This window comes from Channa argus, chromosome 1 (genome assembly GCF_033026475.1).
Source record: "Channa argus isolate prfri chromosome 1, Channa argus male v1.0, whole genome shotgun sequence".
Lineage (NCBI taxonomy): Eukaryota > Metazoa > Chordata > Actinopteri > Anabantiformes > Channidae > Channa > Channa argus.
The window spans coordinates 35,646,357-35,669,645 of NC_090197.1; the positions used below are offsets into that span (position 1 = coordinate 35,646,357).

The 23,289-nt window shown below is 37.5% G+C and overlaps 2 protein-coding genes across 8 annotated transcripts in view; one reads left to right on the forward strand and one right to left on the reverse strand.

Moving 5' to 3' along the window:
- Positions 1-4,604: 4,604 nt before the first annotated feature.
- Positions 4,605-5,782, forward strand: sf3b5 (splicing factor 3b, subunit 5). 2 transcript variants are annotated; one of them, XM_067516245.1, is made up of 2 exons: positions 4,605-4,689; positions 5,092-5,782. In XM_067516245.1, exon 2 carries the CDS (start codon positions 5,119-5,121, stop codon positions 5,377-5,379), a length of 261 nt encoding a protein of 86 aa, XP_067372346.1. In that variant the 5' UTR covers positions 4,605-4,689; positions 5,092-5,118; the 3' UTR covers positions 5,380-5,782. The 2 variants fall into 2 exon arrangements, with proteins under 2 accessions (XP_067372346.1, XP_067372337.1); XM_067516236.1 differs by having other exon boundaries at positions 4,618-4,729.
- An 8,076-nt stretch (positions 5,783-13,858) lies between these two features.
- phactr2 (phosphatase and actin regulator 2) overlaps positions 13,859-23,289 on the reverse strand; it is a 36,800-nt gene continuing 27,369 nt past the window's right edge. For all 6 annotated transcript variants that reach the window (XM_067516273.1, XM_067516261.1, XM_067516301.1 and 3 more), the window contains 6 exons: positions 22,229-22,385; positions 21,917-21,972; positions 20,196-20,257; positions 19,750-19,887; positions 18,570-18,646; positions 13,859-17,787 (listed from right to left, as the gene is read on the reverse strand). In XM_067516273.1, coding sequence (XP_067372374.1) covers positions 17,772-17,787; positions 18,570-18,646; positions 19,750-19,887; positions 20,196-20,257; positions 21,917-21,972; positions 22,229-22,385 — 506 coding nt within the window. In that variant the 3' untranslated portion in view covers positions 13,859-17,771. The remainder of the gene's footprint in view (positions 17,788-18,569; positions 18,647-19,749; positions 19,888-20,195; positions 20,258-21,916; positions 21,973-22,228; positions 22,386-23,289) is intronic.

Here is a 23,289-nt window from a genome sequence, read left to right on the forward strand (position 1 = left end):
GAATGAACGTTTTTTTTTTTTCCCTTTCTTTAATGGTCTGCTTATATAGCGCTTTCAAATGTTGCTTCTCATTCACACGTTTACAAGGTGCTCACCTGATCCACGGGAGAAAATTAGAGTTCAGTGTCATGCCCAAGGACACTTTGACACGTAGGGAGTCGAACCACTGATCCTGTAGACCAGCTGCCCCCTTTTTTAAGTTTGTTAGCAATTAGCACAAGATCTGGAGATTATTTTTATAGAAAATAATAATAGTAGTTTGCTTGTACAATTTACTGTATGTACGTATAGTTCTGTGAATGTACAGAATGTATGACTTTGCTTTGGGAGGTGAAATTGGGACTGGCTGCTGGAACAAGCCTTGTGAGGTTTCCATAGAGGCAAATACGAGGTGCACTTGTTGGTAATAAATGGATTGACAGTCTGTGGTGAAAAGTAAAAGGTCTCAACTATGAAACTGAACGACTATCACACACTGAAGAAGGCGTAGCAGGGCTGGTATGTGACATTTTAAACTAAGAGGAAACATCTTGATTTGGGTTTGCAACTCCCTTCTCTATTTTTTATTTTTTGGACTCTGGTTGTTTGTTCCTCAACACCTCCTTTTTTGTCTTTGGTTAAGCATAATGTTCTATAAATTTTGCCTTTTTTTGCATTCAATAAACAGCTATTTACTCATGTACGTATGCATAGTGTGTTAATGTTTATCCCAAATTTTAAGACTTTTCATACAGTTATTGATCCTATGATGCATGTTGACACAGTTTTTTTGACACATGAATTTTCTTTTATTCATGTACTCATTGGTTTGATCCCAGAGGATGTTCTTACTGCTCTTCTACTGCTCTGACACAAAGCTGTGATTCTAATTTAAACTTCATTTTAGTTAGTAATGGCTATGATCAAATGGACATATGGAGGTTGGTGAAAAGAGAAGGGAATGAGCTACTGTATTTCTCCTGTAGGTCCCCTATGTCTCAAGCTCTGTCTCATCTGTTTCTCCTGATGAGTTCTTGAAGAAAAATATTAGAAAAATATCCAACCAAATAGAAACTAAAATAAGTCTAAAATTAGAATCTCAATGTTGTCTCCAAGCCACAAAGAGCAAGCTCTGAGCAGTAGAATTGTCCTCTAGAATATAATTGTGCTAAGGCACACACTTTGTACATAAATGTACATGATAAAGAGGCCTGTAGTCATAATAATATCTGTAACAATCATGGCCCAAATAATGAGATTCAATGCTGTGTCTGTACTTGCAGGAAATGTGATAAGTTTTTGTTTGCAAAAGTCAGTTGCCCTGGATTTTATAGTTATCTGCTTTATACTGTATAAAGCTGTTCAACTCAGAGGGCCCCAGGCTCCTGGGAAGTAGGCAAAGCCTCAAGTAAACAGGCGTTTGGCTGATTTTAGCACACAGTCAATGGAGAAAATACATTTTTAACAAGAAATAAACATAAATCCTTTATGGAACTTGAAACACCACCAGCAAGAAAGAGAGAGATTTTTTGTTCAAAGCTTTGCTAAATCCGATTTAAGTTCTCCTGGCTTTGATACCCTAGCACCTCAGTGCTGTCATACTGCGATAGTTTCCTCAGGCTATTTCACACCGAGATGAATGGCTAACCAGCTCTCATCGTCTAACAGAGAGGAACATTGCATTTTGCTGTGCACAGCACATCAGGGAGATGAGAGTTGGACACCGTAGAGAAACTTTCAGGTTTGGTGGAGAATTAAAAGTCATTGATTATCCTGACTGGACGAGACTGAGCTAATATCGTATATCAGTAAGCAAATGAGCAGGAGAGACCACTGAGTCCTGTAAAGCTGCCATCCACTTCATTACTCTGTCCTCAATATCCCAGGTAGTTTGTCAGCAGACCAATGAACTATCTTAGTTTGTCCATCAGCCAACCAGCCATGGCTGTAACAACCCAGCAGGGTATAGTTTGTTTCAACATCCTCTCTCTATCCACCTCCGACACCGGGTGGCAGAGAATGAGCTTAAATCAAGGGAAATATCGCTGACTCCATTTTTACTAGGCTATCACTCAGCAGGCCTGTAGGCCACAGTAGCCATTCAGTCAGCTAATATACCCATCCATCCACCTGATTTCATTACTCTTTTCTGCTTCTACTGCCTTGGCTTGCAGTTCCCAGGTCTGCTCACTAAAAGATTGGCTATCAAAGTTTGATTATCATGGCCCTTTGACTATTATTTTACCATAGGTGAAACTCTGCAAGAGGGAAAACAACTATTTTGTTTCTCCTAAGGTGAAAAAACAAAAGACTAGAGGGGAACAATGTAAACTGAGTCCATAATCTTATGTCCCACAGATAAGATCAGAGTTTAAGACAAGTATTTTTGAAATAAATAAATGACTTTAACTTATATTTCCTCCATAATTGGGGAGTGTCTGTTAACTAAAATGTAGACCTTGTTTTGAAAACTGTCTTGATGAATTTGAGGTACAAAGTGATATATGCTCAAGTTCAATAGATGGGCAAAAAAAGGCCTGTTAATAACAGATACATTGTAGTTTTCTCACACTAACACTTATCCTAATATAACCATAAACTAAAAACCTTGCTTTACCACATATTAAAAAGGTGTCTATACATGGTGCAGTGTAACAAATTCATCTTCCTCTTTAGTACTGTTTGCCTTCATATCTATTTACTCTGATCAATAAATAGTCATGCGTAGCCATACTTTTGACAACCAGTTAAGTCGAGTATGTTGCCTATCAACAAGCAATGATTTGAACCTTAATCAAGTGATCTTATATGATGGTGGATCCAAACCTAAACCTTTTACAGTGATGAGCTTTCAAAATGTTAGTGGAAATCATTTTAATTTACTCTGCTTTTATAGAGTTCCATTATTATGGCAAAGTTTTAAGTTATTTAAATCCATCCCAGATTGAACACATAAAAACAGAAGGAATACCTCCAACATCTGAAGACTATTTAGCCCCCATGTGAATCGTGTGCATCATACCTTGTAAAAGTGCTTTGAGGAAACCAAAGTCGAAGCCAATTTTCCCTGTGCAAATTCCCAAAACAAGATATGGACAAATAATTGCTAATGTTTTTCTGTTGCTGTACTAGAACAAAAGCATTAGGATTAAGCGGTAAAACAAGAAAAAGCTTTCAAAGTTTGTTTTTATGTATGATGGCTTTACGTAGACACCCAGATATAGATATTTCTGATAGTGAGGTCGTCTGACTTGCTGGATGTGGAGTCCTATTACAGTAACTATTGCCTCATGCTTCCTGCAGTTCCCACCCCACATCTCTTCTGCTGTTTCTAATAACAACCAAAAACCAAAAGAAGATGTTATTAAAAAAGAGACAAAACCTGATTGTGCAAAAGTCTAGTAATCATCCAAAGTGTCCCCACCAAGGGACTGAAACTTGAAATTAGCTTTGGCTCTAAAAACATATTCAACAAACAGTTTATGACATTTCAGGCAACTTAAATAGCCTGAAACAATTAAACTTCTCTTGTTCAAAGGGCCTTAGGGATGAACACATAGCTAAGCTATTACCAGCTCTACTAAAATGAATGCATCTATAAAACCATTCTGGTATAGTACAGTTCCAATGCTCTTTAACTTATTGATAAAACACGGAATCATTCCAGGCTCTTGCCTGTGATATTCATATGTCAAAATGTTAGATGACCAGATAATTGGTGTGAAGTCAGAAAGCCTGTACCTTTCTGGATACAGACAGCCAGTTAATAACAAATAAGAAATAATGCTGTGTTACCACTGCTGGTGTTGTTCTGTTTCCAGAATGGGAAATGTCAATCACCTATTTTGGTCCCAAATTGAATAATCCAACTTTTATTTTATTGCCATGCAATTTTTTTTACAGACATTTGAATATTACATTACACTTGTAATTCTCAGGTTTTTAATTCTAGTCTTTAAAGGGATAGACATTGTATGGTTTAAATAAAATGCCCTGCCAATGGAATTTGGTCCAGGCATTCATTCCCAGACAATGCCTCCTAATTAGTTCTGTAATCTCCTGGCTTTACCTCTGCTGTTGTATGGGGGTCACAATTATTTATTTGTTTTTAAGAAATGTCTTAGCAGCTGTTGGAGGGATTGCAATATAACATCCATGCTAGAATTGCATACTGACACATGCTGAACATATTAAACATTATACCTGCTAAAAAAAGTTACCATTGTAATTGGATCAGGTACTACAGAGAGTTCAAAAGTAGGGTTAGTGTATTTAACAACGGATTAGACAGTTATCTTGGTCAACCAGAGCTACAAGTTCTAATGAGTCAGAACTTGAAAACTTGTCGAAAAACATAAAATAGTTTGTTCTTTTATTTTTATAGTAACTTATTTCCAATAAACTACTCCCTTACCTGTTCTTACCACAATTGGCTACATAGTTATTATTGAATCAATTGTTTGCAATGAATGTTTGCACTATAGGGTAGTATATAATACACTAGTATGGAAATATAGAATTCGCTGTAGTATATTATTCACGGTAGATTAAATTACAGTCTGAATTGTTGTGCTCGCTCAAACTACGATGTAATTTTGGGAAGGAACTAAAGTTACAGGGTTTGCATCCACTCGGTTTGTGTAACGTTGGAGACTCACCGGAAGTCGCAGTTCTACCGCTTCACAACGTAGTACGGGAACATCAGCTACAGTATTTATCTTCTGTTTTTGAACTCTTTACATTTAATCCAGTACGTATCTTTTGCTTTTAAAAGCTGCATCGTTCGCAAGAATCAAAATGTTTAGCTAAAATAGACACTTAACGCTACGATTAAAGGAGAGTTTTGTTGATCTAACATCGACTAGCTAACCTCACGTTCCTATTATCTAGCAGCAGCGTTAGCATGCTAATTGCTCGAAGCTTGGAAGCTTTTTCGCCAAAGTTTATGGTTTTACCGATTAAAAAGTACTGATAAAGTAGTGAATTCTAGGATCTCTAAGCCAGATTAAAGTTAGACAGTAATAAAAATGACATGGCTTAAATCTGTCCTAGTGTGGATTGTGCATGAAATTAACTTTACTATTCTGATGTTTTGTTTCCTTCTTTGATCAGAGTCTCGGGACCTAAACCTCGGCGACAATGACCGATAGATACAACATCCACAGCCAACTGGAGCATCTGCAGTCCAAGTACATCGGCACAGGACACGCCGACACCAGCAAGTGGGAATGGCTGGTCAACCAGCACAGAGACTCCTATTGCTCCTACATGGGACACTTTGACCTCCTCAACTATTTCTCCGTCGCCGAGAACGAGAGCAAGGCTCGTGTCCGTTTTAACCTTATGGAGAAGATGCTTCAACCGTGTGGTCCACCAGCAGACAAACCCGACGATGCCTAAAATAAGCTGCCGTAAGCTGTGGTGGATAAATGTTGTTAGTTACATTTTTGGACGTTCAACTTCATACTCTATCCGATATTTTGAACCATGTGGTCTACTGAAGTTTCTGACCATCCACTTCCAACACAGAAGTAACCTGGACACAAACCTTTCCATTATTTACTTAATTTGTCTGGACGACTAAAAACAATTTTGTTCCATTCAGCCTCGTGTTTTTAAGGCAAACTACCCGTGAAAGAGGAATAGTAAGCTTGATGACCCATGTGTTTTTTTAGTGAAGATAATGGAAAGCATATAGAAACTGATTGTATCACTCTGTTTGCATTAACTGATGGAGCTGTACACTTGATTGAAATTTCCAGCTTTTTTTTCCCCCCTTGTGTAATTAAAAATAGTTTCTCTATGTTGGCATGTGTTCGTCGTGACGCATTTACAGTATTTTATATTTGATGGATCCAGCAGATGCATCTTCAGGCATTCATGTGATATAATACACAATGCAAGAATTTTTCATCAATGTCCCCCAATTAGTTTTAATAAGTGAGAAATTGAAACTAGCGAAGTCACTTAGTGCACTTCTTTGGCGTAGATTCTTGAAATGTCTATTTTTAATGTGTAAATAGGGATAATTCAGTTCTTTTAAATATCTTTCTGTGAAGGCTTTAATATAGGATTTGCATCACATTTAAACTGTATTAGTGAGCTCTCATATACATATTGGAAGCATTTGCATATTTATTATGCCTTATGCAAGTTTTCCCTCAATGTCTCACCCATCAGAAGTTTTTATCAATGCAATTAAGAAAACAAATTAGACACAGTAAATGAGCATGCATATACAATAGAGTTCATCTAACTGGTTTTGACTTGGGCATGATGAAATTTTAAACAATGGGGCAGGTATGCTTCAGGGAGTAAATATGAGAGAAAGACATCAGGCAACTCCCAAATGTTGCCAACAGATAAGGACTGAGCTATGTTTTAGCACAGATGGCTCAATTCAATCATGAAGACCTGGAAAGAGGACAGACTACCATCACTCATGAGACAAACCAAACAAATCATTAACTGATGTGGGAGAGAGAAACAAACACAGAAGAAAGTTCAGCCCAGTCAGAAAACAAGGCACTGAAAAATATTGTTAGCCAGAGATTCCTCTGGGATGAAGATTCAGACCCAACTCATCTGGAATGAGTTCCGAGGTGGAGATCCTAGGATAGTCAGCGGTCAAGCACAGGAGAGCTCAAGTGAAAAGAGATGACAGGAAGTAAGAGACGCGTGATAAAAGAGTATCCGTGAGAACGGAAGGAAAGGTGGCAGAGCATAAGATGAAGTTCTCTTTGGGAGTGACGAGGATGGACAGGATCAGGAATGAGTCCATCAGAGGGACAGTTCATGTTAGATGTTTTCGAGATAAAGTCAGAGAGGCCAGATTGAGGTGGTTTGGAAATGTTCAGAGGAGAGACTGAATATATATTAGTAGAAGGATGCTGAGGTTGGAGCTGCCAGGCAGGAGGTCTAGAGGAAGACCAAAGAGGAGATTTATGGATGTAGTGAGGGAGGACATGAAGTTAGTTAGTGTGAGAGAAGAGGATGGAGAAGACAGGAAAAGAAGAAAGCAAGAGACACAAACAGCCTGGATTCTTATGTTATTAAGAGATAAAACAGTGTTAAAGAGATGCAAGAGTTTTCAAAAAGTTTCTTCAATTGAGTTAGCACGGCACTATGGACTACATGGACAACATTTTCTTGTACTGATATTTTTTAAAACTAAGCTCTAAACGTGCATGTGTTTGGGAGTAGTTGGAAAATGTACACCCTTAGGTACAGTAGCAATTCTCATCAGCGCAGGCATGGAGCTCACGGCTGCATCTACAACACTGATGGAAAGTTATGAGCATGGGGGAAAGTGATGATCAACTACATGATGTCAAAATAAGTTGTGTTGCAATCCCATCTAGTTTTAGGACTTCTTGTTCTCCTGGGCTCGGAGGACAGTTGTTTATTCTCTGGCCATGTGATTTGGAGCTGTTGTCGTGGTACAGAAGGAATTTGAGATAAAAGAGAGCTCCTAGAATGAATTACATGATGTAAAAGAGTATAAACATCTGAAATACCTAAAATATTTGCACAGTGCTTTATACAACTGCAGTGACTTTTATTTGTTTAGCCTTGCTGACTCAAGCTGTTGTCCACCTACACAGTCTCTCACACACATACATTCATACACAGACACATTGGTACCCAATTGTCCACCCACACATTTGACACAGATGAAATGTGCATGACATAAACACACACGGCCTAAAATAAAGAATTTTATATTGTTTGATTGTCAAATAAATAAGATGTACTGTAATTTTAAAGAAGCACCGTCTATTTTAATTTGTTACTCGAGGTGAGGAACAATTTAAAAGAACATTATTCATAGAGGGGACTGAATTTTATAATTTACTGTGCTGAATGTAAAAGCAATAGATTGCAGAGCAAAATAACACCTCAAGCAGTGGCATTGGTTTAAAAGCTGCAATAGAGCTCAGTGGAGAAATTAAAAAAATTATTCTAGTATTGAATTTCAATCAGTGGCTTTGATCAGAAGTGTCTCTTCAAAATGCTACTAGTCACGAAAAAGTGTTTTCATAATGCTAATTGCCTCTTAAGTTGAATAGATGTTTTGGGCTGTGGTAGATGCAGGGCTCTCATTTGTACTGAGAGAGTGAGATGTGTGAGCGGGCAGTGAAGTCTGACTAGTTGACTTCAGGTGTTTTATCAAAGCGCACTCCCAGCCAGCTTAACACACACCAATACACTTGGTTGGAGAGGATGCTAGGTATGACTCATTGTTGGATTGAGAGACAAGCCAGTGGGTGCCACGGAGGTTATTGTGTTGTGCATCAAGTCTGTGTGTGTGTGTGTTTGTGTGTTTTGAAAGGTTTCTTGTGGGGTAAGTCCTTGCCATCTGTCCTGACTGTGAGAGACTGCGGAGACAGCAGTGCCAAGTCAGGCGTGAAACCAACATGAGGTCTGTCGGTGTGCCATCACACACACGCACACGCACAAACACACACATAAACTGCTTGGCTTGTTTTCTCTGAGACACAAATAGATCTGTCCTCAGTTTCCAGCTACATCAGTGGAGAAGTACTCACCTTTTATAAGTTACTTTTTAAAGACTTATGGGTGGGTGTACTCAACAACCTCTGAAGCACTCGCAGAAATCATACTTACTGTATTGGAAATCTATTTGGCAAAATTCAGGTTTAATGGCACTACTTCAGTAATGTGCTTCATCCCTCATCATAGACATGTTAGGAGATACATTGTTGATTCTCTTTAACTTCAGTATACAGTGAATATTTAGATACACAATGTATCTGTTCTCAGTTTCCAGCTCCATGAGTGGACATGGTCTCAGTTTTTTTTATGATAATAACGCTTCCCGGTGGGTGTACTCAATATTCACTAAAGCACTGTGAGAAGAAGCTCTTCTTTCTCATTTACAATGTTTTATATAAAAAGACAAGAGCTTGTATTGTGTATAGCCTGTGGAGAAATTCACCATTAGAAAATAGGCACAATTGAATGTCTTCTCAACCTCAGAATGCCTGCTTCACCTTGTCTGTATTTCCACTATATACAGTATAAAATGCCACATTTTAGCATAACATAATTCCCATTTTAGGCATATTGTTAAGACACAAGTCTTTTAATATTAAACTATCATTTTTGTGCGCACATATTACATATCCTGCATTTGCAGTGATGAGTGTTTTAAGTTCTGAAAATTAATGATCAAACTAGGCAAATAGAAATACTGAATAACTATTATTATATACCCTGGGCTGATGGATGGACTTTGATATTTCTGGAATAACGTGTTCTTTTTCCCTAAGTGTGCAGTAAACCCCATCTAGAAATATCTGATTGTAAAGGCACTGATCAATATCTACAAAGGGAAATTGGAAAAACAGTTCACAGTGTAGCAGCAGCTGTGTAAGACAAAAGTGGTACAAGCAGAAATGTAAATTGGTCAATGCACAAAAACTAATTTGTCATTCTTGAAGAATTTGACCAGATGGTTTAATTTAGTGTTTCTGAAATAAAACATTACTTTTGATAATCTATTTCCTTCTGTATACGTACTTCATAACTGAATAATGTGTTGTGTGTATTGTACACTTGTAGTTTCTTTGTTTTGTTTTGTTTTTTTGGTTCATGCTCACAGAATAGTTTCTAGAACTTTTTCTTCACCTCATTTCACTTTTGCTTTCTAATCTCCAACGTTACTCAAGCTGAAGCCCAGGAAGAAATTAAGTTCAGCTCCATTTGAAGCAGTCCAGTCTTAGTAGAGTAACCCTTTTTTTGAGGGTGAGCTGCCATCACACACGTGCTGGGGTCATTAGGTGCAGGCCTGCTTGGAAACCTCACAGCTCAGCACCTACTGAATTGAACTAATTGCTCATAACAGTTTATTATAACTTCACCTCAGTGACCACCTCCAGGACCTTGCAGTGTCTTAACCCATTCATATCTACTGTATATTTAGACTGAGCATTGCATTAGCATCTGTGCCTGTTTGCATTTTTAAACACTGCCTGACACAGTGAATTGAAATACCCACTTGGCCAGTGTATCGTTTGGCCAGTCATCTTAGTGAGCTCCACCAAACAGAGAAAAGCCTCAGGAAGCAAATTTGCCTTCATCAAATATAATAAATTCTCCCACAATCCAATTATCTTTGCCCTTCTATGCCACCCACCTGTTAAACCCATCTATCTGCGTGGACACTTCTTCTCCATTGTTCCCCTCCACTAAACTCCTCACACACCTCTTCTTTTCTGATTACACCCCCATTACCTCCTGCACCTCGTCACTATCGTCTTTCTCTTCCTTCTTTCTTTCTCCATCTCTACTGCTCAGATAGGCTCTACAGTCGAATGGAAACTTTCAAGATAAAACACACCAGTAATGACTCTGCAGCAGGCACACACGCATGAATGTTTAGTGTGAAGAACTATGGCCTGGCATCATTTTCTATATCTAAAGGGAACAGAAATGTTGGAGGAATGAGAAATAATGGCACTTAGAAGATGAAAGCAAATAAATGCTGGACCTTTATGACATTAATGAGTAGCTGGACTAAACTGTTTTTTAGGCAGTTTTGTGTGACTGAGTTACTACTTAAGATGCTAACAAGGTGAATCTTTCACCTTGTTAGCATCTTAAGTAGTAACTCAGTTCAGTCTTTTTTAAATTACAAGTCAACATCCACATTTCTTTCTGAACACATCCCTTTTCATACAATCGCTGAGCACAGAAACCTAAAAGCTTCTTGGTTTTGGTTCTATTTTTTTATAACCCTTCACTCATTTTTGCTAAGAGTGCAAGTAATTTGAGAAGTTAAAATGGCTGTAACATGAGCAGTACAACTGGCCAGAACAATCACACTTTTTGTTACCTCAGGGGTGTTGTTAGATTGATGATCAATATCCACTCTTTTCCAGTAGAGCAGGAGGCCTGCATTACAGCTGAGAGTTCCAGGCAGTGTGCCAGGGACAAAACCGCCTTCCCATCCTGCCTTGGAAACTTCACTAATATAGGTAGTGTGTATTTGTGAGGGTGTGTGTGTGTGTTTTTCTAAAAAGACTTCTGGAGCAATAAAGTGGAAGCATAGTTATTATTTAAGGTTTAGGTTTCACTTTTAGTTCGTAAAGGTTTGGCTGAATGCATTTAAAGTTGAAGCGTAAGATAAAGGTGAGGATGATGCTTGTGAGTGACCTGTCTTTAGACATGAAAGAAGTGCATCCTTGTGTGCATGTGCGTGTCAGACAGAGAGAGCAGGAGGTTTATGATCACTGTGGTCCAGAAGGGCATCTTTCAGACACAAGGACCAGCTGCTACAGTTATCGCGCTCTTCGCCTTTGGTCTATAAATCCAATTATCACCAATGTCAGAATCATATATGTATAAATATTGTACAGTATATCAAACAAGGGGTCTGCAGAGTCGGCAAGGACCGTGCATCTTGAGGAAATCAAAAACTTCGGTTTACGACCTCCTTTTCACCAAGGTCAAGCTGTAGCACATACTGTATGTGCCATTAAATATGGAAGACATTTAGAGTTGAACATTAGCTTTATTTTCTGCCTCTCATTTTCAGCCACGTCTCTATCAGCAATCCAATTTTCAACTCTCTTCCTTCTACATCTTCGACCTTTAATTCTCATTTTCTACTCCATTATGCCCACATGCTCTTAAAAAGCTGCAAGGCTCGTACTCTGGATGACTGAATATGGCTGAAATGTGATACTTTAATAGTTCATTCACATAGAAATATCCTACACGAACCAAATGGCACTCATGCTTGAAAGTTCAGAGACGGGTAGAGATGGTGTGTACAATCAGACCACAGAAGGCTGCGTGCAACCAAGCAGGTCATGTACGCAAATAGAACAAACAATCAGCAGTTCCAGAAATTACATTTATCTGGCATATTTATCGGAAATCTATTTGCCAAAATGTAGTTTTAATGGCCCGGCTGAATAATGTGATTTATCTTTCAGTCCTGTGTTTGTCAGATTATGTTTGCATATTGCAGACATAAAAATATTGTCTTGCTATTTGGGAAGCTATTAGAGTTACTGGAAGAGTCTTATTTTGCATTTGTTAAATGAATCTATTATTATGTATGAATGCATGCAGAGGACTTGATTAGACTGAGTTGTTTGCACTTGGTTTATAAAAAGAGTAAGAGAATCATGATTAGACTACCAACTTTCAGTTTTCCTCAAATGCTAAGATGCATTTAATAAAACTGGGATCTACTCGGCCTTCATCATCACCTTCTTAGTACAGCAGAAGTCTTCTCTTCTCTCTTGTTAACACGTTTTCATTGATCTCACACATTCTTTAACATCTTTTTCCAAAACATTTACCACACCTGTCATTCATTGACCCAGAATTAACTGTGTCAGTCCATGTGATGTTGACGAGAACCTGTGGCCTAATGGTATTTACAGTGTTCAGTGTTTCTGTGTTTAAACAATATGGAAAAAGAATGAGATCTGATACAGTATGGTAAAATAAAAAAATAAAAAAGGATATTGACAGATTTATTTGTATTTGGTTGCCTACAGTGTAGTGACTGATTGAAAGAGTGTAAAAGTGGTGTCGTTCAAGGGAAACAACTGCTTTTGTTGCATGTTTTTAATGTTTTGTCAGCTTAAAAGCTTTTGGCAAACAGAATACTGTATTTTGGGCATTGAGCTTCTGTTTCAGCCTGTACGTTTACCATTTTAAAAAAGTGCTTCAGTGCTTGCTCTTCCTGCAGTACATAAAGGCTTTATATAATGTCTTCCCAACAAAATCTAAGCTGCAAAGAGTTTTAGCAAATGGGAAAAACTGTATTCAGTATGCATCATCTTATTTGGACTTACATAGAGAGTGAGAGTGAGTACATTGCTTTTGTCACATCAATTTGGACTTAACAAAAAAAAACAAAAACAACTGGATGCACAGCTCAGTCATAAACTTCTAATAGATGAAAACTTAAATTCCTAATAAGGGCTTCATGAATGTCTGTACCACATTTCATGGTGATTCATTTAATTATGTTAGAGGCCTTCCACCTAAAGGCTACAAATGTCAAATGAATAATACAAAAAAATCATTCAGGTCATTTGTTTTCATCCTTAAAGCACCATTATTATCTGTGCAAAATACTGTGGCAATTCATGCAAGGCGTGTCAACGAACAGTCCAAATATACCTCCGAGCCACACGATTCTTAACTAAAGCAAAGGGGCACAAAAGGGCAAATTAGTGGCACCTGGAAGGTGACAAGAAGGACATTTTTACTTAACCTTCTACAGGTAATATCCTAGAACAAATTGTTAGATTTTTGGGTATATATTATATTTTTGGGAAATATTTCATTTACTGTGTTTACTTAATTACTCCATTTTTCATTAAACTCACAAGTAGTGAGGAAATGTATTTAAAAATAAAAGCCCATTGAGACAGTGTGTCTCACTCTTTCCATTTTATGTATGTGAGTAAGGAATTAGGTAACGTGGCCTTCAAAGTGTCTAAAATACCTGCCTCTGAAATGTAGTTCTGAAAGGTGCAGCTGGCAATAATACAGTAAAGAGTTCAATGAAAATCCACTCTTTCTTATACCTCAGCAAATGCAAATGTGTTATCTAGATCTATAATAAAGATAAAGCTTCCCCTCTAAACAAACCCCTAGTGAGAGAGGCCACCAAGACATATATGACTCCTCTGAAGGAATTACAAACTTTAGCAGCTGACACGGGACAGGCTGTACATTACATACACCAACTGTTATTTGGATGAGCCTAAGGCCCTAAAGCTCTTCCTCTGTCTTCATCTGCTGCATGTTTCATGTGTTGATTGATTTTCCTGTACAACATAATCAAGTTCGTTATTAATTAAGTCATTAATGATAAAAAAACAAAATGACAAATTAAATCCAAGTCTTTATATACAAAAACAATATACACAGTTTGACAGTTTGGAAATAACAGTAGCGTTTTGGGATATATAGGACATTAAATGAGTTCAAAGATCGAACCTATGTCAACTATACAGTAAAGATGTTTGGAGCCCATGTGAAGTTCTGGAACATTGCTGCTGGAGCACCCATCTGCCATTTTGGGGAAAAAACAAAATGTTAATCTGGATTTACAGTTGGACTGACTGACACTTGACTTAGAAATGGATAAAGAAAGCACCAAGCAGCATCAAAATAACAGACAATTGCTCCAGCATTGCAAATAAAAAGTAGCAGTTTCAAAATGGCAGCAAATGTTTTAAACTGAGTTGGAATTTAGGAGATATTTAATGGATTTAACTGCGTGTTTAATAATTTTTGACATGTTTTGCATTATTCATGATGCAAAGAAATATTGGGTGTGTTACAGCATTTAATGTTTTTTGGGTTTTGCAGTTCTATACGTAGTAGGTGAAATAGATTGGACCTACAAAACGTATTTACAGGACAAGCTCTTTGTAATTAACACTGAAATACAGTTATGAATAAACACAATCATCAAGGCTTGTATAAACTGCTTGCTCCAGATGTTTTTCCCAATTCAGAACTAAAATATGGAATTATCAGTGCCCAAGAATAATATTTCTAAAGCCTCTTATAGGAACCACTTTACTGAAAATTCTCTGTTGAACATTTAGTTTGGTTTCTTGTTCATCTTGTTTTCTTTTTAAACATATGCAAGCAGCACTATTGTGCTAACTCATTCACAAAGGTTTGGTATTTATTTAACTTAAATAAACTTTCTGGTCTTTTATTACAGCATTGCTGCTGATGTGCACAATGCTCACTATTACAGGAGCTCATTTCACCCTACATACAACTGGTTAGACCATAAAATGAACATTTTGGGTACATTCTGTGCCCAAAAGTATGTGAGCAAATGCTTATTATTAATTAAGATTATGTCAAGGCTGCATCATGGTTGTATTTTTTAGTTTGTGCAGCATGAAAGTGCCAAAACAAACATATAAGGAAATACACCTGATGTCCAGTAAAAAAAACCTTTTACACTGAGATTTGCACCTACTGATTATAGCCGAAATCAAAAATATAAAATGACAGATCTATCTCTGCCTGGGGGGAAAGAAAAAAATATAAAAAATTTAGTGTGGTCCATGATCTGCTTAGGTTAACAGGTTTGACAAAGACGTGTCAGTTACTGAACATACTGTGCTTCACATCCTGGTTAGAAAAAGCACCTAAATATATGTTGTACTGTTAATTTTATAATCAGTTTTTGGGGATGATAAAAATAAAGGTAAAATCGGAGTTTAAAATAATCACATTAAAGTTGTATTGTAACATGTTGGTAGTAAAATTGATTTCAATATATGCACATGCTCGGTATACATTCTGTACAAAATAATCAATATATAACAGCATTGACATTGACATGAATTAATACTGTTGCTTCTTTTTCACCACTGTACATCATTTCATGTTATAACCTCTGCACAAATTTCTAAAATAATAAATCCACCCTTTGCGGTTATGACTTGTAAGAATGACAAGCATTGCGGAGGCTGCCGGTCTATTATGAGAACACAAGCCTTTGGACGTCAGCAAGCTCGATTTGTCAATCACGGATCAGCAAACATTTCCTTTCCAGTTCAAAGGGAAGCAAGGGGAAATTACAAACATTTTGGTTTGATTTTAATAAGAACATCCAATGGCAATGAATAAGCTATTGTGTTTTGTTTTTCTTCTTACACAAGTCCAAAAATATATTTAAATATCGGCCCTTTCACATCTGACTTTTCTGAGGTTTCCTATTCTTACAGCTCAGCCAAACACTCTGGCATTCACACAACAGCAAATCATTATTAATTGATCCCATACTGCATTAACGTGCATCTTGAGTATTTGGATTTTATCATGACAGAGCACCTGAGAGCAGGAAATCTATATCTACACCAAAGATGATGAGTTGCCAACATTGCCAACAACCTATAAATTGGCACACACACATTTAATCTCAGTGTATCTGTGCTCCTGGATCCTCCTGGGTGTAAGTTCATCTACAATCAACTGTGTTAGGCAGTTGTATTGAGATTCTCAACAATACAAATTAATTCAGACTGATGGAGGACCAAACCTTTGCACGCAATACAAATAGCAATGGTAAATTAAATGGGCTGAAGAATACTGCTGTTCCATGGTATCCCCTGTGCCCACTGAGATTACTGTAGCACATACCAATTTAAGTTTTGTTTTATGTATGTTATTAAAGAAACAGTTTAACATTTTGACTAATATTTTTGCCAGCAATTAAATGACAAGAGTGTGTGCAATAAATATGAAGCTACACCCAGTAACTAACACTTAAAAAATACAAGTAAATAGGTAAAATTCAGTGCCGCAATTAATCAAATATGATTTTTAAATGTTCATAAATCAGACGTCTGGCTGTTAAAATGTCTCAGAGACAAATATAAATAAAAACAGCAAGAAGTCACATGGAAAGTGTTCACTCATTGATTATCTGGCTAATGATTTCATAATCAGGTAATTTTCCAAAACCTTGATCACATCTTCCCATTGCACTTTGTTATAAATAGACCATTACTACTGGAGTCAAGATGCATGTTAGACCAGGGTATGAAAGGGACACTTGTAAGCCTGTCTGTATGTTTACATCACAGGCCAACAGCGTGAACTGAAAAAGCACGTTCAGGTAAAAGGAAAGTAAAGTATTTCTTTACTTCTTCCGAAGCCCAAAATGCTTGCTTCATTGCTCACTCTTCATACAGCACATAAAGGCTTTACTTAATGTTCTCCCAGCAAAATCTAAGCTGTAAGATTTCAAATTAGACCAACGAACAATCAAATTCCTGCTTTTTCATAGGCACCAAATTACTCTTGAGTAAGAGCTCCAGCCATAAGCCTAAAATGAGAAACTGAAGTTAAAAGGAGAGCCTCTAAAGAGCAACTCCAGCAGTTTGTGATGTAAGATTTGCAACATGGCATAGATGATGCTACAGCACATGAACATCATTTACCATTAGAAAGAGTGCTGAGGGACAAGAATTGGCTAGATTTAAAGAGATGCACTTCACTATTAAGCCTCAGCTGCCCAACGCTCCCTCAGCTCCAGCAGTTGTATATACTGTATAAAACACTCACAGTTTATACTTCTTCATACACATCTTCATCATTTCAGGCAATAACTCTTGTTATATAATGCCCTCTAGTGGCAATATACTTGAAATATGTCTAAAACTGAACTGCAGTATTTCAGATTCGGCTCCGGGAGGCACATCAGAGTGGAACAAACTTTCTCTCATCCCCTCTTCTCTATGACATGGGCACTGACATCAGCACATACCCATCCAATCCCCTTCATTTCCTGTTGTAGGAGGATGCCCATATAAGTCCATCTGGCAGTTTATAACAGGGCATAGCTTGGCAAGAACACTTGAGCCACATTCACTACTACAACAGTAATTGTGTAATTTTTCTCCCCTGGAACCTCTCGTTACAAAGCCCGACGTTAACCAAAAACATGGAAACAAACAAACAAAAAAAACATCCTTAATTAGAAGGTTCTGGCCATCTACAATAAATTAATGGTTGTAATCCACACTATACACACCACTGTTCTGACTACAGATATGTGCAAACATTTCATTGTTGCCCATGGGTGGCCAAGGCCTTAAGACACACTGTAGCTGTCACTACAGACATAAATACATATCATCAGGGCGATCCCAAAGAGTACTGTGTACTGACAGTACTATGTACTGTCTGGCGGGTAGGGAGACGGCTGGGAGTTGGGGACCGGAGAGGTTGTGGTGCTGATGTCCAGCTGGCAGTGAAAGCACTCAGGGCCGATGGAATCTGAAAACACGCATTTAGTTAACGAAGGGATAAAAGGTAATAAACATCATAAGATATTCATACACTGCCTTTAAACACATTCATAATCTGTTTATACATATTCAGCTGAGTTTATGCATTTTAAACTACTTAATAAAAAGAATTATAGTTAAAAAAATAACTTTTTTAAATGTATGTTTGTAACATTATACATATACAGTAAGTGAAGAGATTTGCATCAACTCATGCAATAAGGAATTAATAGGCATGTTTTCTTCTTTTTTGGTTTTGTTGACAAAATAACAAAATTGATTAATTGCAGATTAATTAAACAATTAAAACAAATGGGGTTAAAATAAAGTGAAAATTGTCATATTCATTCATAGTGATAGGATGCTGTGAATGACAAAGGATGATGCTACAAAATTATCCAAATTTTTTTTGAGTGTAACTAGTACTGCAATAAGGTAAGAAAATAAATACATAATTTAAACATATCCAAGTGAAACTTTATGTAGTTGTTGTTGTTGTGAAATATATATTTTTTAAAGGTTTGTTAGTTTATTTACATGTTGTACACATAGAATAACAAAGAGTAGGCGAATGAAGATTCATTTTTTTGGCCTGAGGTAAATAAAGTAAAGTCGACCCAGTTTATAACATAACTTTAACGCAATACAGGAAACTGTTTTAGTGAGTCAGAAAAAAATTAATTTGTAGAGTTTCATGGTGAGAAATTACTAATGAAGCATAGCTTATCCACAGACAGGCTAAATAGTTTAAGCTATCGACCACCCAATTACCTGGTGAACTGTTTACTGTCTTCATGAACCTCCATCTCTCGGCTTTTAAACTCATTTAGCTCCTTACGGATAGCAGCCTGGGGGTGAGAACACACACACACACACACACACACACACACACACACACACACACACACACACACACACACACACACTTTATAACTAATACTCAGCTGTGTCTCTAACCACATCTGGTCTGAAATCTGAAGATGCTCGAGGGCAGGTTTATTGAAGGAAATGCTCAAATATCATAGTTCGATTCATAGTGGGAAGAACAAGTTCATGTGCACACAAAATGGAAAAATAAAGCAGAATTACTGTATCCATACAGCTGATAATTTCTTAGTTTTATTAAAATTCTGTGAAAAATTAATCTTGCGTTTGACTGGCCACAACAATCCCACTGCGTCATGTAACCTAAGGTCCTGTCTCTTTCTCTTTGTTGTCTTGCACTCATTAACCTGTAATTATTATGCAGTTGATGCCGATTAAAATTTGTGAGGGTTCATTTTGTATTTACAATCTAGGATGAGCGTTTGGGACTTGTGTCTGTGTAGTCTTGATTCTAAACAGCAGAGGGCAGGTTTGATATAGAAATTATCCTCCAACTCCCCCTCCCCTATAGGGCGTTCATCCTTCTCTGAGGAGACATTTAATGAAGCATTTGTATAAAACAAGTCTGGTACATGTATGCACACTTTTGCTTTCCTACGTCACCAGATGTACCGTCTAAGTTAATAACAATCAATTGCTACACATATTATAATGAAAAAAGTTCAAACAATTTGCAGTAGGGCTTTTTCCTGTTTTGACATGACAATACTCCTATGCAGAAATCACACGCTTTAAAATTTGGTGTGAAATTATTCCACAAGCCTGAACAGAGCTGTGACTTCATCCCCATTCAGCATCTTCAGGTTAAATCAGAACACTGACTGAGAGCCACACCTTATCAGTGCCTGACCTCACTGTTGCAATAGGGGCTTTGCCGTTTGGGTGTCCAAATACTTTTAATCCTTTAGTAACCACATGATGCTGATTATATTTCAAATTATTACAAAGCTTGATTTCACAAATGCAGAGAACATGGAAAATAAAGAAGTAACAGATGGATAATTTGACCACATTAATTGTTAAAAACTAGAAATGCAGATTTTGCAACACGTATTAACTGTATTACCTTGTCAGCAGGAGTAAGACGAGTCCAGGGTTTGTCTGCTCGCCGGTCATAATCCTTGGCATCTGTTACTTCCACATACTCATTAAAACGCAGGATCCTGCGGGCGACAAGCTCTGCCACTGTAGGCCTCACACTCAGCTACATACACAGAAAGAAAAACGTAGAGCTATAAACACTGAAATACAATGTTTTATCCTAAATGTTGTATATGCCTTTGTGCTTATGTTGTGTCTACTCTGCATTATTTCAAAAGCTTTCTCCATCTTTTCCATCTGTCTCCACTAGATGGCCCATGTTAGCACACAAAGCATCTTTTCTGCCTCCTAATGTGACTCATAAGGTGGAGCAAAACATATTAGCAGCTAAATATAGACTATGTCCCTTCTGTTTTTTCCTGTGCGTGTCTGTGTGTGTGTGTGTGTGTGTGTTGTTGGTGCTTATAGTACCTTTCTTGAGAGTCTCCTTTTAATCTCTCGTTTGGCTTCTTGCTCTTCTGCTTCATTTTTTTCTGCATGAACCAAACCAAGAGAGTCATTTCACACCTATTGTGCCTGCAAAACAATTCTGTTTTTATTTTTAACCTTGAGATGTTATTTGTCATTTGGCAGTACCAGTGCCTGAACATAAAGAAAACCAGACGGGGAAATTATGACCTTTGATTTGCTTCAGTTATAGAATGAATCACTCTGAACTGAATTTGTTATGCATACTGCTGTGGTTTATGGTGTTAGTGTCTTCTTATTTGTACAGTTGTTGTGTGTGTTTGTGTGACTGCCCTCTGACTCTGACATGGCCTCTAGGTTTGTCTTGCCCCACACTGTACGCATTTACTTTTTTCATGTCCTGGTAGGGAGAGTGGGTGTTTAGTGCTGTCTGGATAAACTGGCCAGCTGCACCCTTTTGCGCTAAGATCAGCCGCCCCCCCCAAGTCCTGTGCTCTCTAACTTCTTGCTAGCCTCCCCCTTAGCACCACCTGCTTTGTTTTCTATTCTTTTGTCTCTATTCTTGCACTATACAATATCTTTACACATCCACACACTAGCACTACTGATCCACTGATTAAATATTTCATATATTTATTTTTTGTTACGTACATTGTAATTTATGTAAATAAATATATATTTTTATTTTCCAACAACAAGCTTGTGCATTTCCCTTCCAAGACCTGGCCTGCAGCACTGGTTAACTCCTTGACCTCTAGTGGTCCCATCAGAGATTGAAATACAAGCTGTCTGGGACTCACAGCACAGAAACCAGTCAGCTAACTCTTTCCCATAGCCATCTGTGGAGAACAATTTTTTCCTTTCTGCATTACTTCCTATATGAAAAGTCACAATAAACATTATTGAACTTGTTATTTACACTGTACACACACAACAGAGAATGACTTTTAACCTGAATTATCAGCAGACTGAGTCTGCAAGTTAAACTGTGATGCTTTAAAATGTCTCTGAAGGAATGGCTTTGCTCTAAGGTCATCACAAAATCTGGGTACACACATCCTAACATGACAAATTTGCCACTTTGTTAGAGATTGCACAATTTGTTTTAAGTTGTGAAGATACAATGAAGTTCACTGTAGCACCTGAAAAGCCATAGTATATTTCAGTCATCCTGCCATGCATTAACTGTGGCCAAAAAAGAATGAACTATGTAAGATAAATTTACGTTTTTACTATATTATATTGCTGTGTGATTGGGTGATTTTTGTTTTTATTTTATTTCCTGCACTGTCAGCCAAAATTGGTCCAAAAGGCGAGCTAGCAAACCCCAAGTTCTGCTTGGTAGTATGAGCATAATATTTTATCAACATGCACAGTCTTTGTGAATTGAGTTTTGTCGAATGACAAAAACCTAAAAGAAAGAATCATCATTATGAAGCAATTTTTTAGAGACTTTTACTATATTACCAGACCTCAATGTGACTCCGCTCATTGTGGGAGACTCAAAGCTTTCAAAAGACAGAAAATCACTTTTATAGACAAATCTGTCTATCTGATTACAGAAACACAGTTTCACAGCTAAAGATCTGCAAGTGGCAGCAATAGACAACAAGTGGACAATGCTTCATATTGTCATAGCTTAAAAAAAAGATATGAAACTTGCTTTTTAAGTTTCTAAGAATCATAATAAGCATAGAGAGGTAAGGTTAACTACAGAAACTTACGTTTGAGAATGTTTCTCTGCTCCAGTTCTTCTGGGGAGGGTCTTTGGCTCAGGCGCCTGAAAAGAGTTTCTTTAAGGACCAGGTGCAAATCTACTGCAATATTAATCTGACTTCTACTGAAAAATAATATTAATTATCACAGTAACATTTTTTTTTATTTGACACCTTTTGTGTTGTTACTGCATGTGCATCATTTCTACTAGTACAACGCCCACAACAACACCAAAGAATAATGAACAATTTCTGTTATAATTTCACACCAATCTACGTTTTCACAGCATGCAGTGTGTGTGTGTGTGTGTGTGTGTGTACCTGACTAATTTGCTGCCTATCTGCTGCCGTAGCTCATGTCTCTCCGTCTCAGAGCTCCGTGGCAAAATGTTTTTCTCCTCCAACTCTTTCTTGCTAGGTCGGTTCCCCAGCTTGATGTTCAGAGTGTCTCGTCGGCGGATCTTGCTGGCCAGAGAGCCTGGAACAGAGACACAATAGGGAAAATGAATCGCAAGTTTAATAGGGTCTTGTAACAATCTGCGTGGAGATCAACAGCAGATCATTATGAAGCAGCAATTAAATGTGAGGTTGTAAAATCTCCAGAAACAACACCAAAGCATCTAGCAGAGTAGGTGTAACATTGCTACAAAGGTGAGTCATTTTATTTTGGTTGGCAGCATTTTAATACTGCAACAAAAAAATTAAATCAGCCCTAATATATGTCGGCAACATTTGGTAACAATTAGGAGTTCAAACAATCATCTGTGCTCAAGCTGATGCAGCAGTAAAAAACGAACACTGCTCATTATGTAGCATGTAACCCAACCAGACCCAAATTTATGCAATCACCTCCTGCATCGAGATGTCCCCTAAATCTTCTTTATGGGATTTTATGAAAATAAAAGCCCAATTGTTAGCTTCTAAAAACACCTACTGCATCTCATAGTGTGTGGGCCCTCATTTAAAAGTCATATCACCATGAATGAAAACTGTACAGGCCCAAAATGTCTGGATTGCACAATCATCACAAATAGCATGACTTCAAAATCTTGCTGTGAGCAGTCATTTTCATTTCCCTTTGATAAGGATGACTCGTGAGCACTGTGCAGGCCTCAACAACAATGAACACTGTGTTCCTGCAACAATTCAACACAACACAACAACAATTCTGTCCGTCAAATTGGTTAAGAGACTGGGTTTTACAGAAAGCCACCTTCACAGGATGGGTGAGAAAATGCAGTCTAGTTTGATTGATTTCTAGTTTAAGAATATTGAACAAATGTGATCAAATCCTATAATTCATTGCATTTTAACAAATAAATCACATAATTTCAGTCCAATGTTTCGAAGAAAAAATATATTCTTTAAGTCCTGGAAACATA

Bases quoted from the DNA above. Each gene is read 5' to 3' on its own strand.
- sf3b5 (XM_067516245.1), top strand. From the start codon at position 5,119: ATGACCGATAGATACAACATCCACAGCCAACTGGAGCATCTGCAGTCC.